This window comes from Falco punctatus (assembly GCF_963210335.1).
Source record: "Falco punctatus genome assembly, chromosome: 9".
In the NCBI taxonomy this organism is placed as follows: domain Eukaryota; kingdom Metazoa; phylum Chordata; class Aves; order Falconiformes; family Falconidae; genus Falco; species Falco punctatus.
The window spans coordinates 45,384,273-45,398,972 of record NC_137589.1 but is presented as its reverse complement, the minus strand read 5'-3'; the positions used below and the strand labels follow the sequence as shown (position 1 = coordinate 45,398,972).

General features: G+C 37.7%; 1 protein-coding gene across 1 annotated transcript in view; it reads left to right on the top strand.

Moving 5' to 3' along the window:
• Positions 1 to 14,700, top strand: part of AK8 (adenylate kinase 8) — a 75,549-nt gene that overhangs the window by 11,394 nt on the left and 49,455 nt on the right. The window contains exons 5-8 of the mRNA XM_080403031.1: positions 1,977 to 2,045; positions 10,481 to 10,562; positions 12,191 to 12,262; positions 13,099 to 13,299. Of these exons, the coding sequence (XP_080259157.1) occupies positions 1,977 to 2,045; positions 10,481 to 10,562; positions 12,191 to 12,262; positions 13,099 to 13,299 (424 nt within the window). The remainder of the gene's footprint in view (positions 1 to 1,976; positions 2,046 to 10,480; positions 10,563 to 12,190; positions 12,263 to 13,098; positions 13,300 to 14,700) is intronic.

The following is a 14,700-nucleotide window of genomic DNA, read 5'->3' as shown; positions in this document are numbered from 1 at the left end:
GCATTCTGCAAGCAACCTATTGAAAATGATTTTGTAGGCCACTGCTCAGTAGGAGGAAAACTGACCAGGAAATGAGACTGGAATTGAGCCACAGAGAGCAGAAGGAACTAAAACACTGAAATACCTGCATGTGTGTCCTTGACAGTTTTTTGTGCAATAAACCCTGCTCAAAAGAGAGGACTAAGAATACCACTGCACTGAAAGAAGTTAGTATAATTTTGGTTTAAATTGGTTTGGCAAGGCTTAGCAGAGTGGACCCCCAGCAGTTGCTAGTCTGTCTTGACATGACACATCAAAGAAGTAAGCAAGACGCTAGCTGTTTTTGATAGCAGCTTGATGCACCTTTGGAAGGTGACAGACTCAAAGCCACAGACCCAGGCTCCAGCAGTGAGAGGCTGCAGGAGGCTTTGACGCAGCACCCTAAGGGACCTGATGACTTTCAAGAAACACAGCAATTTCTTTCCCTCTTTTACCTGCTTGAATGTTGCCTTATGAATGGCTGATATTAGGAAAGGCACTGAGGACTGGGGACAGCAGAGATAAATGAAACAAGAAAACCCACTACCTGACTGGGCCACCTTGTCTGTTCCACAGTCAGATGACGACTGGTCTCTCTTCTGTATTCTGCAGTGCTTTCTCCACTCTTTGAAGTGACTTCTGTGATAGTGTTTCCACCACTCTTGGTCACATTGTTTCACGATTTAATGAAGAAGATTGTTATGAAATCTTTCTGCATAGTCGGCCACATTTTCATTTTATTTCTCTACATCCTTTAGTACAACATAAGCCTACAGAAATACTCTTTTTTTAGGATTATGCTCTTCAGACTGTTTGGTTAGAAAAAAAGAGATGGGAACCCACAATATATGGAACCGCATGGAACAAAATGTCAACCTCACATTGTTAGGTGAAAGATAATTTTTTGACTCAGGAAGTAGAGAATCTGACTGCAGATTTTTTTCTGACTTTTATTTTGCCAATAACGATAAAATGAATGAGACCGAGACAAGGCATTTAGTCAAATGATTAACAGCAGTTCTGCCTGACATGGCCAAAGGTTTAGACTTTTATCGAGTTAAACTGGCTAACAGAGTTTGTTTAACCAAGTTCAGCATAGATTGAAGGCCTAAATTAACAAGGTAGTGAAGAAAATTCTTACAAGAAGGAAATAAGGGTATTGTTAGTTTCTTCTCAGGAAATCTAATACAATGATGGAAGAAATATTGGGCGGGGGGGGAAGCTAAATCTGTAGAGGAACTTTGTTCTTCTGTTAGATAGCAAATACTGTCTTACAAAACATCTCTAGACATGGGTAAAGTAAAAAAAAGAAACAGCACTTCTGAAAATACTGGCACATGCAGTTTCAATCCATTTCACAGTCCTGAGTTTAAATATGAACTAACTTTAAAACTAACTTTAACCATAAGTTTTATGTTAAATAAACTAGATGTATTTTAAATAAACTTTCTGGTTCATGAAAGAGTGACAGTTGCTTGAAATTGTGAAACAAACCTCCTGAATATCAGACTGTTGTTACTTGCTCTGTGTCTGAGATTCTGCTTGTCTCGCACGATACCTGTGAAGATCACTAAAGCTGAGCCAGCTGACCTATGAAGCAGTAGTGGGTCAGACACTCGTGGTAAGAAGGACTATTGTGAATGTGGTGTTCTTACGGATCCCTTTGCAGGTTTGGTGTCCAGTGTGTGTGTTAGCGTGCCAGACTTGGCCCTGCTTCCATGTTAGTGTGCAAAAAGCATGGATGTAGGCTTTCTGTTCAGCTTACCTTTAATACTGATTTTTGTGCCTTATTAGCTCTCTGATATATTATGTTAATGACTTGGGAGTTGCACAGATTTATTTATTTATTTATTTTTAAGATGACATCTCACTTCACCTTTAACCAGAATACGCCTGCATGGTAAAATTCCTTTTGAACTCAATTGTGAATATTCAGCCTTTTTTTGTTCTTTCTTTAGAAAATTCCCAATGCGCTTTGGGCCAATCTGATCCAGGAACGTCTGTCAAACGTGGACTGCATCAAACAAGTAAGAATTGCTCCACAGAGGGCCGGTGGATAAGCACTTACACAACTCGTGCATAGTAGTTAGTATTCTGAGTCCTGAGCAGAGGAGGGAATGGGGGCAAATCATTGGGGGCTCTGGAGTGGATTGCTTTCTTGAACATCAGCAGAGGGAGTTTGGAGCTTTATTAACAGGATAAAGGGGAGGATGAGAGTATGCATATGCTAATATTCAAGCACAGGGATGATCAAAGGCTGAACAAGCGTAGCTTTGTTGATTGCCTGGGGCAACTGGCAGAGATACAGTGGACAAAACAGATAAACAGAAAATATATAGAAATCAATATGTTAAGATTTTAATTCTTATTGTGGAAAAGGGGGAAAAATAGTCTAATATTACTCATGTCAATTTTCTTTATTTCTCATTATGTCTTTTATTTCTTCTTGTGTAAGAAAAAAATGCATTTGAATATACTCTCTTCTAAGTAATAATTAATATGTTCACTGTTAGTTTACACAAATAGGCAACTGAATAGGTTTAGCTGTATTCACAGATGTGTGTCTTTCCCCCCTGTGCCCCTATGTGTTTAGCCTTAGTGTGAGTAGAGACCTTTAACATAGAACCAAAAGATAACTTAACTAGATTAATATTGGTTGAAATTAATGTCAGGGCTCAAGGAAAGCAAAATCTCTTTTACATGTTTATTTTAAAATCACAGATGTTATGGTTTATTGAGTCCATAATCAGCCCAGTATAAGGGATTATATATAGGAGACATACTGATGTAATGGATAAACCCCTGCTTTTAAACAGTGCCAAAATACAGACTACATTACTTGATGGACTTCTTGAGAGGAAAATGTCCAGTACAAAGTAGGTGTTACATTCATGAAGGACTAAACACCTTTTTTTAGATAAATAGTACATGTTTTCAGAACAGTCACTCTGTCACACTCACACCTTTGGGTCAGGGGATAACTAGTACTTCCTAACCTCACAGAAATATTGCAGAGCTCATAGTTTCGTTAAAATCTGTTGCTTCTCAACATCATCACCATCTGTCTCGTTGGTTGAATAAAGCAGGGCTGGTAATTAACATTTCATTGAAGTGTGACAATTGCTTCCTAGTATTAGGCACTGAAAGAAACTGGAAATGCTAAAAACCTTATGTCTTGTACTTCTTTCTCTGTGATTTTTGATGTAGTCTGTGGTGATCTGCAGACTGGATCCTTCCATTGATATAAGACAGTCATCTTAGGGGCTGGGCCTTAGCCTTGTAGTTTTTGAGATGATAATTCTGTAGTGCAGAGGTGTCTTTAGGCACAGAGAAACATCAACAAAACTAGCAAGAAGAGTTGAAAAGATTTTCTGCCCCTGATTGAAGGTTTTGGTCTTTAGAACTGGGATATTGTGAACGATTGCCAAAGAAGTCTTCATGTGCTTCAGTGCAAAGTCAACTATCCTAGCTTAAGCCATTGCTGGAAGTGACTTTTGATGGACCTGCCTTGTGTAAGCTAGATCAGATGGTCAGTTCCAGTGTATGAACTGTGGAAAGGATAACTTGATCAGGATGGTAATGAATAGCTGGAGATGTGATCTCTTAAACCTGCCTGAGAGGTTTGCCAGAGGACATATGTCTGTGTCATATTTCTGTAGGGAGCATATAGTTGTAGCAAAATAAGTAGTATGCTGGTCTCTTTAAGCAGTAGCTTAGAACTAGCAATAGCAAAACTTTGACCTATTCCATTACCTAATTCACTGGTTGCATGAGAATTTAATTTAGAATCCTATCTGCTGGTGTTTAATATTACTGAGAAAAGTCATAAAGCTAAATCAAACCTTTCCTTGCCCAGCTAATCTTGTTCTTTTACCAGGTCAGAAAAGAGTGCATGAGTACCCTTATTTGCATGACAGTGCCCTTACTTGTATTGCGAAGTATCTTGCTATAAAAGTCCTTCCTCTTTCATCAGTAGAGAAAGCTCTGAAGGAATAAAAATTTATGTGGGTGGTTTTTGAACATTTCGTTGCATTTTTAGCTATATCCATGTTTAACATAAGACTCACTATAACAAAACTTTGGGATGTGTTATTGGTTCCCATACATATTTACTAATGACAGGCTAGGACTTTTCCTCCTTCAAGGAAATGTGAGCAATTGTTTCTATGAAGGGAAATTCATTAAACAGAAACATAGCTCATCTCTAAATTATTCTTGATTTATACCAGATGTGAATCCTATTGACATTCATGGGTTTGAATTCCTGCAACTTTGGAGTAACATAGTGATAAGCTGAACCCTGCACTTTTAAACTACACCAGTATTTGCTTATGTGGGAAGTTGTCAAAGTGTTAGGATTTTGAAAGGTACCTGCAACCCTGAACTGCAAAGTGTGGATTTTTCTCATGCCCCCTCCTGCTTTCTTTCTACTTACTATGAACTAATAAAATCTACTTTGCCATGCAGATAAGACACAGGGTTTAGGCAAAATGCACACTGCTGTTGGTTCAAGCTCTTATTTTCTTCCTCAACCAAGCTGTTGTTTCTCTGTGAGTTCCCTTCCTACACTGATACGTATGGTCAAGGCCTGGGAAGGCTGTGAAGAATTTTCTCATTCTTTATGTATATGGACATAACCCCCTCCCCTTCTTTTCCAATTGGACCATTTTTTGTGTGGTTTAGGATCCTACGTTTCTTGCTCCATTCTTCATCATCTGGGAAATTGAAGCAATTATTTTTGCATCCTTAGAAAGAGGAGTAAAGAGATTGGCAGAAAACCTAAGGGTTATCAGTTTTTCTCTACAAAACACTGTGCATCTTACACCATAATTGATTTATTAATTTTTAATTTGCAAAGTAGAATTAAACTTTTGCATTGCTAGACACTGTGCTTGAATTGTGTGGGTCTGTCTGGTTTCTCTTTAAGGTCTTTTTAGCTGAAGTATTTTATTTTGTTTTAACTCAGAATAGTTATTTGGTATGACAGAGCAAGTATCTGGTAGTGTTTAATTTATTTGTTTATCTGTACTAAATTCACACAGGACTTAGGTCTTTCAATCGACAGGAGAACCTGTTTAAAAACACGCATGTGTTGTACCATCTTGTTCATTTTTGTGGCATTTTGAATTAAAGACTGTAGCTGAGATACGCTTGAGAAACCAATATTGTCAGCTCTGGATATACTAGCAAATGAGCAGCAAAAGAAGACTATGAATGTCAACATTTTTTATGTAAGCAGTGCAAAGAGATATCATGGATATACAGGCAGTGAGGTGATTGTATGATTTACTACCTTGTCCTTGTGGCAAGATGTGGAACATCTATCTCAAGTGAAACTTCTCCTCTAGTGAGTATGTTTAAAATATCTTTAAACCTGTAGAAATGAAAGTAACTTAGATGACAAACCCAAGAGAAAACCTGCTCTTCTGACTGCTAGGCTTTAGACTGGTTTCAGACCCCAAACACAGGCCCCTTCAGCTTAACACTAACAGATTCTCTGGTTGTGCTACTAGGTCGTTAACAGGTAGGATAGGGAAGATGCCAAAGTACCCTGGTATTTTCAGTATTTTTGGTTAAATATTTTCTCACATGATCTCTCAAAGGTAATAGTTGCTGGGGGCAATCTGTCCTCTCATGCTATCTGGAGGAGAGCTGTTGGATGGCAGTAGTTGCTGTAAACTAGCAAGTAGGTGAACAACTCTTCAGTTTAGGGTTTTATAACAGAAGCTCTAAAACCTCTCCAACATGCTTATTTTTTCACATAAATCTCTCTGCCTGATTAAAACAAGGTATGTTTCCAATAGCTAATTTTTCCAGTGTTTGTTGTGATATTGTTAAAGGGAGTTTTACTAACCATCAGTGTGTAAGTGAAATCTGTTGCTCTCCAAAGGCTGCATCCACTCTGTGCTTTTTTTGCCCCGTGCTTTCTATAATTGTTGGCATGGTTCTAGTTCTCCTTTTACTAGCAAGGGAAGGATCTCTCAGTGACTGTTATGTTAAGTATTAGGTCACATAATCTCTGAGTAAGGTGACAAGATGGTTAAAATGCCAGCAGCTGCGTAGTGTCCTGCCTACATTTTATGTTCCTGTTATCACCAACAGTACTGAATCAGTGCTGGATGTCTTACAGAACTAGGGGGAAAATCAACCCTTTATAAAGCTTCCCTGACACGCAGCAGGAATGGAGTGGATGTTACTGGTCTAGTTAAGGTTTCAGCTATTTTTAGGAAAAAAACATAATTGACTTTTCAAAGTCATGATGGTTATTACAAATCTTTGAATTATTAGACAGTAATTCATAGTCACTAAAACTTCCTCAGATTATATAACTCTTTTCCATTTGAAAGGGGATCTGTGCATTTTAATTGCAATATTTTCCTTGCGTGATTGGAAATAGAATTAATACTGTGGGGTTTTTACATCATTGAAGAGATTTATGCCATTTCTTTCAAAACATGAGTCAGCATTTTTTTACTGAAAATGTTAATAGATTAGGAGCAGTATGTTGGACCATAGTACCACCAGCTGTTTGTTTTATTTCTCCTTGTGGTGTCATTGGCTTGACATTAATTGTACAGCTTTCATCCCACTGACAGTAGGAATACAGAAATTTTTGTGCCATTGTTTTGACACTCACAGGTTTATAGATGTCACAGGCATTCTCTAAGGAGAGCATTTTTATTGATCAACAGCTCTGCTGAGACTCTGTGTTACGTGTTCTTCTAATACAAATGCAGTTAGGACTGCAAAAGATCAGACAGGTAGGTCTTCCAGCATACGCAGAAAACTTATTGCAAGCATAATGTTAGAACCTGGGACTTGTGAAGCTGATATGAAGACTTTTCATCTTACAGGGTTAGTACATGTTGGCTGTGGCACCTCTGACTGCTGGTGGTGTGGAGGGAATTTATAGAATTGGAGAAGGCTAGTGAAGAGATTGCTGCATGATGAATTTGTGAGAGAGCAAGCTGAGCAACCTTACTGATACCTTAGGACCATTTAGAAATTAAGCTTAGGCCAGTGATTGACAGAAGTGGCAGGATTACTTTTAATTGGTATTAAACGGTTCAGAATGGTAGTGGCTACCCTGAAAAAGGAAGGTGAAGAGACCAGTGGCTATTGGTTCTTTTTGGTTTTACCTTGGCAGGTAAAGATCATCATGTTGTTTCTCTAAAACTCCATGCAAGGATAGTGAAGTTATGTAGATTTATCTGGAGAGAGAATCTGCCTATTCACCATCTTTTTTGTTTTCCAAGAAGAATGTGACTTTTTTTTAGTAGCTTTGCAGCTTACTCAACCTACAAAAATAATGTGGGAAATAAAAGGTTTCTGTCTAATGGGAAGTTTGGTAAAGTTTGAGCTTCTTCCATCATCCATACTGCTAATGTTGATGGATTGCAGAAGCCTCATTGACAGTATTTTCTACTGCAGTCTCCTCAGTCTGCTGTTTTCTGAAAATCACAGAAATTTTAGATCCATACTAGCAAAGTTATTACTGATACTGTTTTTTTTTCTGTTATTGTATGTCCCCATTCATCAGATGGGAGTGAAAGGCATTAATACTTTCTAAAAAATACTGAATGATGATGCTTCCTGAAGGCAGCAGTGTTTATGACCTTTGATCTTTATGTTTGTGGCTGAGATTTTTCAGATATGCCATGTAAGTCAGCATTATTTCTTTGCACTATCTCTTTTCATTATTTTCAGGCAGTGTCGATTTTGGATTTTTTAATTAAAAAAAAATATTGAGGATGTGCAGGTCAAATAGAAAGAGAGAACTTGAATACCCAAGTCATTATTATTGGGGTGGAAAGTGTGAAAATATGTAGGCTTGGTATTATAGCTGAGAGTAGTGCCAGCAAAGGAGTGAGATTTCCATTTGGGAATGACCTTGAGCATTTCCTTTTCTCCAGATTCCCTAAATCCAGAGAGGAAAGTGATGGCCTTGCAAGTACTTCCTTGTTGCTGATTTTCAGCATGGCATGGGTCTCCAAGGAGCACTTCACCTGGCATTAAGGCAACAGCAGAATGCTATATTTACAGCAGTCTTGCAGTCTTGTGTGGGAATGGTTGAGGTTTCCAGCCGAAAGAGAGGAAACAGTGACCACAGAGTAAAGGCACTGTGGAATTACTCACTTTTAGCCTTTGTTCCACCCTTGATGTGATAAGGTGCAATCCATGCATGTATGTAAGGTTACTGCTATCAAGAACAAAAAATAGATGGCTTCTTAAAGAAACAAATTTACCATGTGAAGTTACTAATTACACTTTAATGATAGGCAGAAGGGCAAAAAAGACCAGTGTTTGCATAAAGCATGATAGGCATATTTTAAGTCAGGTCTTGCTCTGCTGTGTCTTCCTTCCTCTTGCTTCGTTCCCAAGCCACACTCCCTTTTTACTCTTTTTTTTTTCTTTTCTTTCTTTTTTTTTTTTTTTTTTTTTATCTGTGACATCTGCTTGGAGCTTGTCCCTCCTGTGATACCATACTACTTGCAGCTGTTCAGACCTCCAGCTCTGAGCTGTGCATGGGGTGCCCTGAGCATACGGCCTTTTTGATGTGTGATAAAACAGAACCAAGCCACTGGGGGTATGGAGAGGGAATGCAGCAGAATATCAATAAACCTGTTCTGAACAAAGCTGCAGCTCTGTGGTGGAATAGACATTTCACTGAAGTGTCAAGTAGATGGATAATGTATTCTAATTAGGGACTGACTGATACCCTGGAACTCTGAGACCTTTGGAAATAAGATCCAAAATGCTAACTATTTTTGTAGTGTGTGTTTATTTTGCATTTGTTTAATGCCTTAAAATGTATTTGTTGCAGGAAGCTATATACTGAGCTATGTTTTCTTGCAAAAACTTTCAGCTGTAAAATTGCTTATTGCCTGTTTTAAGGACCTTTGAAATTTGTATATAAACCTCTTGAAGTGTGCTATACATTGTTAAAATACAATACTGTGTTTACTGCCTGTTGCTCAGCATGTGATTTTGAGCAATAAGCTGTAGTGACATCAGAAGCAATGGTTTTGAGGGGTGGGGGGGTTTTGTTTGTTTTGGTTTAGTTTTCAAAAGTATTGCACTTGGAGTGGAGAAAATGAGCCAGATCTTGTGTAATTGTGTAAATTGGCATAGATTCATTGGCTTCAGACCTCTGATGCTATTTCTCCCCAGAAGAGGAGCTGGGCCTATATATATGTTGTACAGGCACAATACATTCAGAACTAGTGCTGAAGTTCCTAGCATATGGTAAAAATATTGTGCAGCCTTGCCTCCTGCGAGTCCCAAGGGACAAATCAGTTTCTCCACACCTGTGTGACCTTAGGCAGTGGTTCATTCTAATTTGATAGAGCAAACACTGGGAGTGGCAAAAATGGCTTGCAGTTACTAGAGTCTCTTATTTTCTACAGATATCAGCAGGATGACATGTTTCTGAAACCAGGCTAATTAAGGAATTTTAAATATTCTACTCTATTTTCTTGTATAATTGGAATGTCCCAATTTCCTCCTACAGAAGTAATGGAGATATGTTTTCCTGAAATATTTCTAAAACCTTTGGACCCCATACTGACAGAGCTTCAAATTTATGTGGGAGATGATAATGATTGCTAGCTAATGCAATATTAAAATATTTTCTTTATTTCAGTACAAAGATGGTTTCCAGATTTATTGTAGTACCACCAAGTTATTTTGAGGTATAGGATATAGTGGCAAGCTTATGTGTGGTTAAGCAACTAACAGATAAATCAGGGAAAGTTCAGAAGATTCAGACTTGAGACTGGGAAGTGGATTAGATTTCACATACTGCATCACACAGAAACTGACTGAGGCTGTAGCTGTCCTATGGTATTTCACAGATCTGTAAATGTTTTTTTAAAGATGCTCAATCCAACACTTAGCTGGCTATAACAAGGACTTAAGGGAGCAAAAGGCTCTTTTTTCTTTTTTCTTTCTTTTGCTCTGTTGCTTCATTAGCTTTGGGAATGCTGGTTCCATTACTGTGAGTTTTCCTGTATAATTTAAGAAAATAATGAAAGCGTGCATATTTTCCTCAGTGTTCTTGGCATTAAATCTGTCTTTAGATTTGTTTAGCCTCTTTTTTATACACAGTGTGGGCTGGTATCCTTTTGAATATTTCAAAACTGTAGAAATTGTTTTGGGTTGTTTTTATTCAAGATAGAAGTTTCTTTTTTTCTTTTTAAGATTGAAACATGAAAAAAAAAATCATTGCAACAATACGTAAGTTCCCATCTCTCTGTGGCAGTGGTATTAGTGCATGCCATTTCAGAAAAATATCAGTGCTTCATGTTTGCGTTCTTCTCTTACAAGCATCCATAATAAATACCGTGATGTTGTGGGATCCAAATGAGGTAATTTTAGTGCAAATAGCACTGATATTTAGTGCTAACTTTTGGGTTTTTTTCTCTTCTAGGATCAATAACTGTTTCATGTTTTTGTTCAATAGGGATGGATTTTGGAAGGCTTCCCTGAAAATCAGGAACAGGCATGGATACTGCAATCATCTGGCATCATTCCTAGGCATGTTGGTAAGCAGTACAAGGTTTATGTGTGATTGCATCCAGTAGGAAAGACTGGAAGTGTTTATCCCCCCAAATCCTCAATAAATTCAATACCAATACTGAAGACACTGGAGTCACCAGACAGCAGAATATTTCAGTATGGTTCAGATTCACTCAAAAACCTGTGAGACTTTAAACCCTGTCTTTCACACAAGACCCCTTTTCTTACACATTAGAGTTCTGTAAATTCAAGACCACTCCAGCAAGTGTCTCTGAGCAGCTATTGGTAGCTTTGTTTCTGTCCTAGGAGTGGGTCTAAGTTTTCTCTGACTTCCATCTCTAGAAATCATCCTTTATCCTCAGACCAAAACAATTCTTTTGTGTACTAAATACAAATTCATCCTTCTATTGAATTGGAGAATGCCGACCTAGCAAACTTTATTCCACCAAGTGAAGTGGAAACATTGTGACTTTAAGCTTGACCTTTCAGAGTATGGGTGGATTTGAGAGGAATGTGTGTTTACTGGCAGTGCTGATAGACAAGACAGTGACAGTTGCCCTTGCCATCTTAGAAGCCAGTTGTCCCAAATGAATGTAGTTAGAGGACCTACTTAGAATGTAAGAAATTATTACAACGGTGTGGAATACAGTGTGAAATGATAAATGTAGAGCTTGCTAGTGGATAGCGAACTGAATGTTAGCGAACTTGATGAATTGTCACTTTGGATTTGATCTGGATGAGATTTGACTGTTAATGAAGAATTCAGAATCACTGCAATAGAGTTAGGCAAAAATGTTTAATGTCTAGTACTTGCATGTATTTTTAATATAGCTAATAACATCTGAAGTTGAGTTTTGCTCACAATTATATCTGTGCAACCAAGACCTGAATGAGAATCTTAAAATTCAGTCTGTCTACTTAATGAAAAAGAAGATTGAGAGGAGATTTACACTGTGTGAGTACCTTAATAGGGAGAAAAGTATTTGAAAGAGCTATTTGATACAGAGAAGAAAGTCATAAGAGGAACTTGTTTGAAACCTGTAATCAAATGCACTGAAAATAGTAATTAAATGACAGTGTTTAACTGTGAGGATGATTAGCCAAAAGGAACCTAGGGAACTGAGAGATTCCCATCTTTTGATGCTCTCTAGTCAAGTTTGAACACTCTTCTGTGCGGTTATTAAAAAGTTTCACTGCTCTCACTACCAAAGTACCTGAGTTAAAAGTAATTGTTTGTGGTATAGAAGAGAATCGGTCTTGAATGATCTGTGGGCTCTTCTGTCCTAGGCTCCAGGTACAGTGTTAAGTGAGGGGGAACCTTGTTAATTGGTGTGGATGATGGGGACAACTAGTACTTATGGGTACTGGACTGTATTAACATGTATTTTATCCCTCTATACTGCTTAGGAGGTGGAACAAAATTCTGAAATTCTGTTTAGAAGCAGCATAAAGTACTTGCAGGTAGAATATTCGGAAAGGAGAATGAGGCAAATGTGCTTGAAATACTTTCATCCGTCTTTAATACTAGGATGCATCTAAACAGTTACAGGAAATAAAACAAGTAACTAACAAGAGCTACGCAAGTAACTAACAAGAGCTACACTTTTTTTCTTCTTTTTTTCTTTTTTTTTTTTTTTTTTTTTTTTGTGCCTAGTTGTGCTTTATGCTCCAGATACTGTGCTGGTAGAGAGGAACAGTGGGAAAAGGCTTGATCCCTTCACAGAAGGTGCAGTATGTGTTTGTTTCTAATTTCCACTAGAAACTGGAGTGTTGCCTGGTGTCAAGAAACACTGTAAAAACAGTGGGATCAAAATTTAGATGGTATCCCTTTAAGCTATATAAATTTATATAAATAAATCTAAACTGCTTGGGAAAAGTATTTGTTGACATTGCATTATTTTTTGTGCCAATGAAGTATGGGAAAATGTAAAGCTCAGTATTGGGCCTGCAAACAGTAGACTATGGCAGTACAGAATATTTGAAGGTTGGATCTCTTCACATGAGCTTAAATTTTGCTATGCATCTTTGCTAGATCGTGGGGTTTTTTTCTGAGATGCAGATATACTTTTTAGGTATCTTCCATTAAATGACTGTCAAATAGACTTAGCTCTGTATTGTCTGTTGAGTATCATTACCAGTCATCCATCATGAAATAAAATCCTGACATTGCTCATGAAAAAAATCACGTTGGAAGTTTTAGGATTGGAATTAGAGGGAACATTCTTAACTAAAATGGCTTTTACTTGCTATAAAGGAGATTTGCTTATCAAAGGTCTTGCTTAAGGTTCAGTCTAAGAATTCGGAGAGCTATCCCCAGGTCCTGGTTCTTACTCATCCTGCTGTCCTGGCTACATGGGTGGTCAGTTACCTTGGCCACTTCCTAACTGTGCATCTGCAGAGTAATAGTCAGCTGTCAGTACAAGTAGCAAGGGACATGCACAAGTTATTGCTTGTGCCACAATATAAAGATTAAAGACCTTGATTTTGTTTAGGAAACTTTTTGGAGCTGAGCAAGACCTATTAAGTCATCCTCTTAGTTCCTAATCAGTGTCTAACTTCTAGAGGTGTACCATACGACCTTTGACTGGCCAAGTGATCCCCTGGTACAGCAACGTTTGGTGAAACCAGAAGATCTATCTGAACAGGAGATGTCAAAGAAACTGCTGGAATATCACAGAAATTTCCCTGAGGTTTTCCAGACCTACCAAAAAGTTTTGAAATCAATCAATGCAGACCAACCGCCTATGGATGTCCTCTCACAAGGTAAATATGTACCTTTGTGGCAAATCTGATAGTTGATAAACCCTTATTTGAAAGGTATGTCCTAGCCGTTAGAGATGGTTTGTAGGATTAGGATTAGTCAACACAGATGGCTCCCAGCTGAGCTGTGTTCTCTCTAGTATAGTGTTTGGGCTGCTCCTGGTAATTATTTTACAGGACTAGAGTAAGTGCAGATAACTGGAAAGTCTTAGTTCCACAGTCCTGCCAAGGAACAGCTGACTCAGTAGAGCAAATGTCACGGTTATTTCTGCAAGAGTCTCTTCTAAAAGGCTGCATTGTGGCTCAATTGTTAATCTCCCAAAGGGCTAGTACCTTCCACAAGTCTGATAACAAGAAGTAGGAGTAGTTCAAAGCTGGTAACATTTCATTATTTAAAAGCTGTTTGTCCTCGTAGCTTTTCTGTTCAACAATTCTTGTTTGCCTTTGCCTGATTGTAATGCAATCTGACTTCTAATGTTGATTCTTCAACCAGAGAATAAGGAAACTGCCAGAAAGACCAACTGATAATGTACTTTGTAGCTGTCAGTCTGTAGATGATCTGTTATATCCCGGTAATTTTGCATCTCAGAAAGGTCTTTTTTTTAATAACAAGTGCTGCACTTTTAAGATAAACAAGTAGGAAGTTTATATTCTGAATTTACACATTAATTACCTCTAAATTACTTAATTAAATTTAAAAGTTCATATCATCATTCATAAAGAATTCATGCCTTGAATTGTAAATAAAAATGTGAGTGCCTGAATATTAATTATTATTAATTAATAATGTAGTGAGATAAATTGAAAACTGGAATGAAAAAATTCTCTCTAGATCTTTTTTCTGCAGTGCATCAAGCAGCCAGATATTTATTTTTTTTAAGAATAATTAGATGTGGAGACTGTCTAGGGGATCATTACTCCTAATTAACTTGGTTATTTACTGCAAATTAAGCATCATTTGTAAGCAGGGTGCTTTGCCTGTAATGTTTGTGCTTTTCAATACACTGGGCTATGGAAAATGTTCAGAATAACTAGAGCACTCCTTGGGTAGCTGATACTTGGTTTTTAGGAAGCTATGCAGCAAACACACTATTTTCTATTGCTATTTTTCAGGGGTTTTGTTAAGTACTTTTATTGCTACAGATAGAGTTAAAAAAGAAAGAGATCTCTCACCAATATTAGTATTACTATGGAATGTTTCATACAATTATAAAAATCTGTAAAATTTTAAACTTTAATGCGATTACTGCTAATGTATACTAGGATATGTGACATCAAATACAATTGTACAGCGCAGTAACCCAGTACAGCTTGTGGCACCAGAGAAAGGGAGATACACAATCCCATGTGGTTGCAGTATGAGTTAGTTCCTCAGCACTTTAGGTCCACTATCTAGAAGTAGCA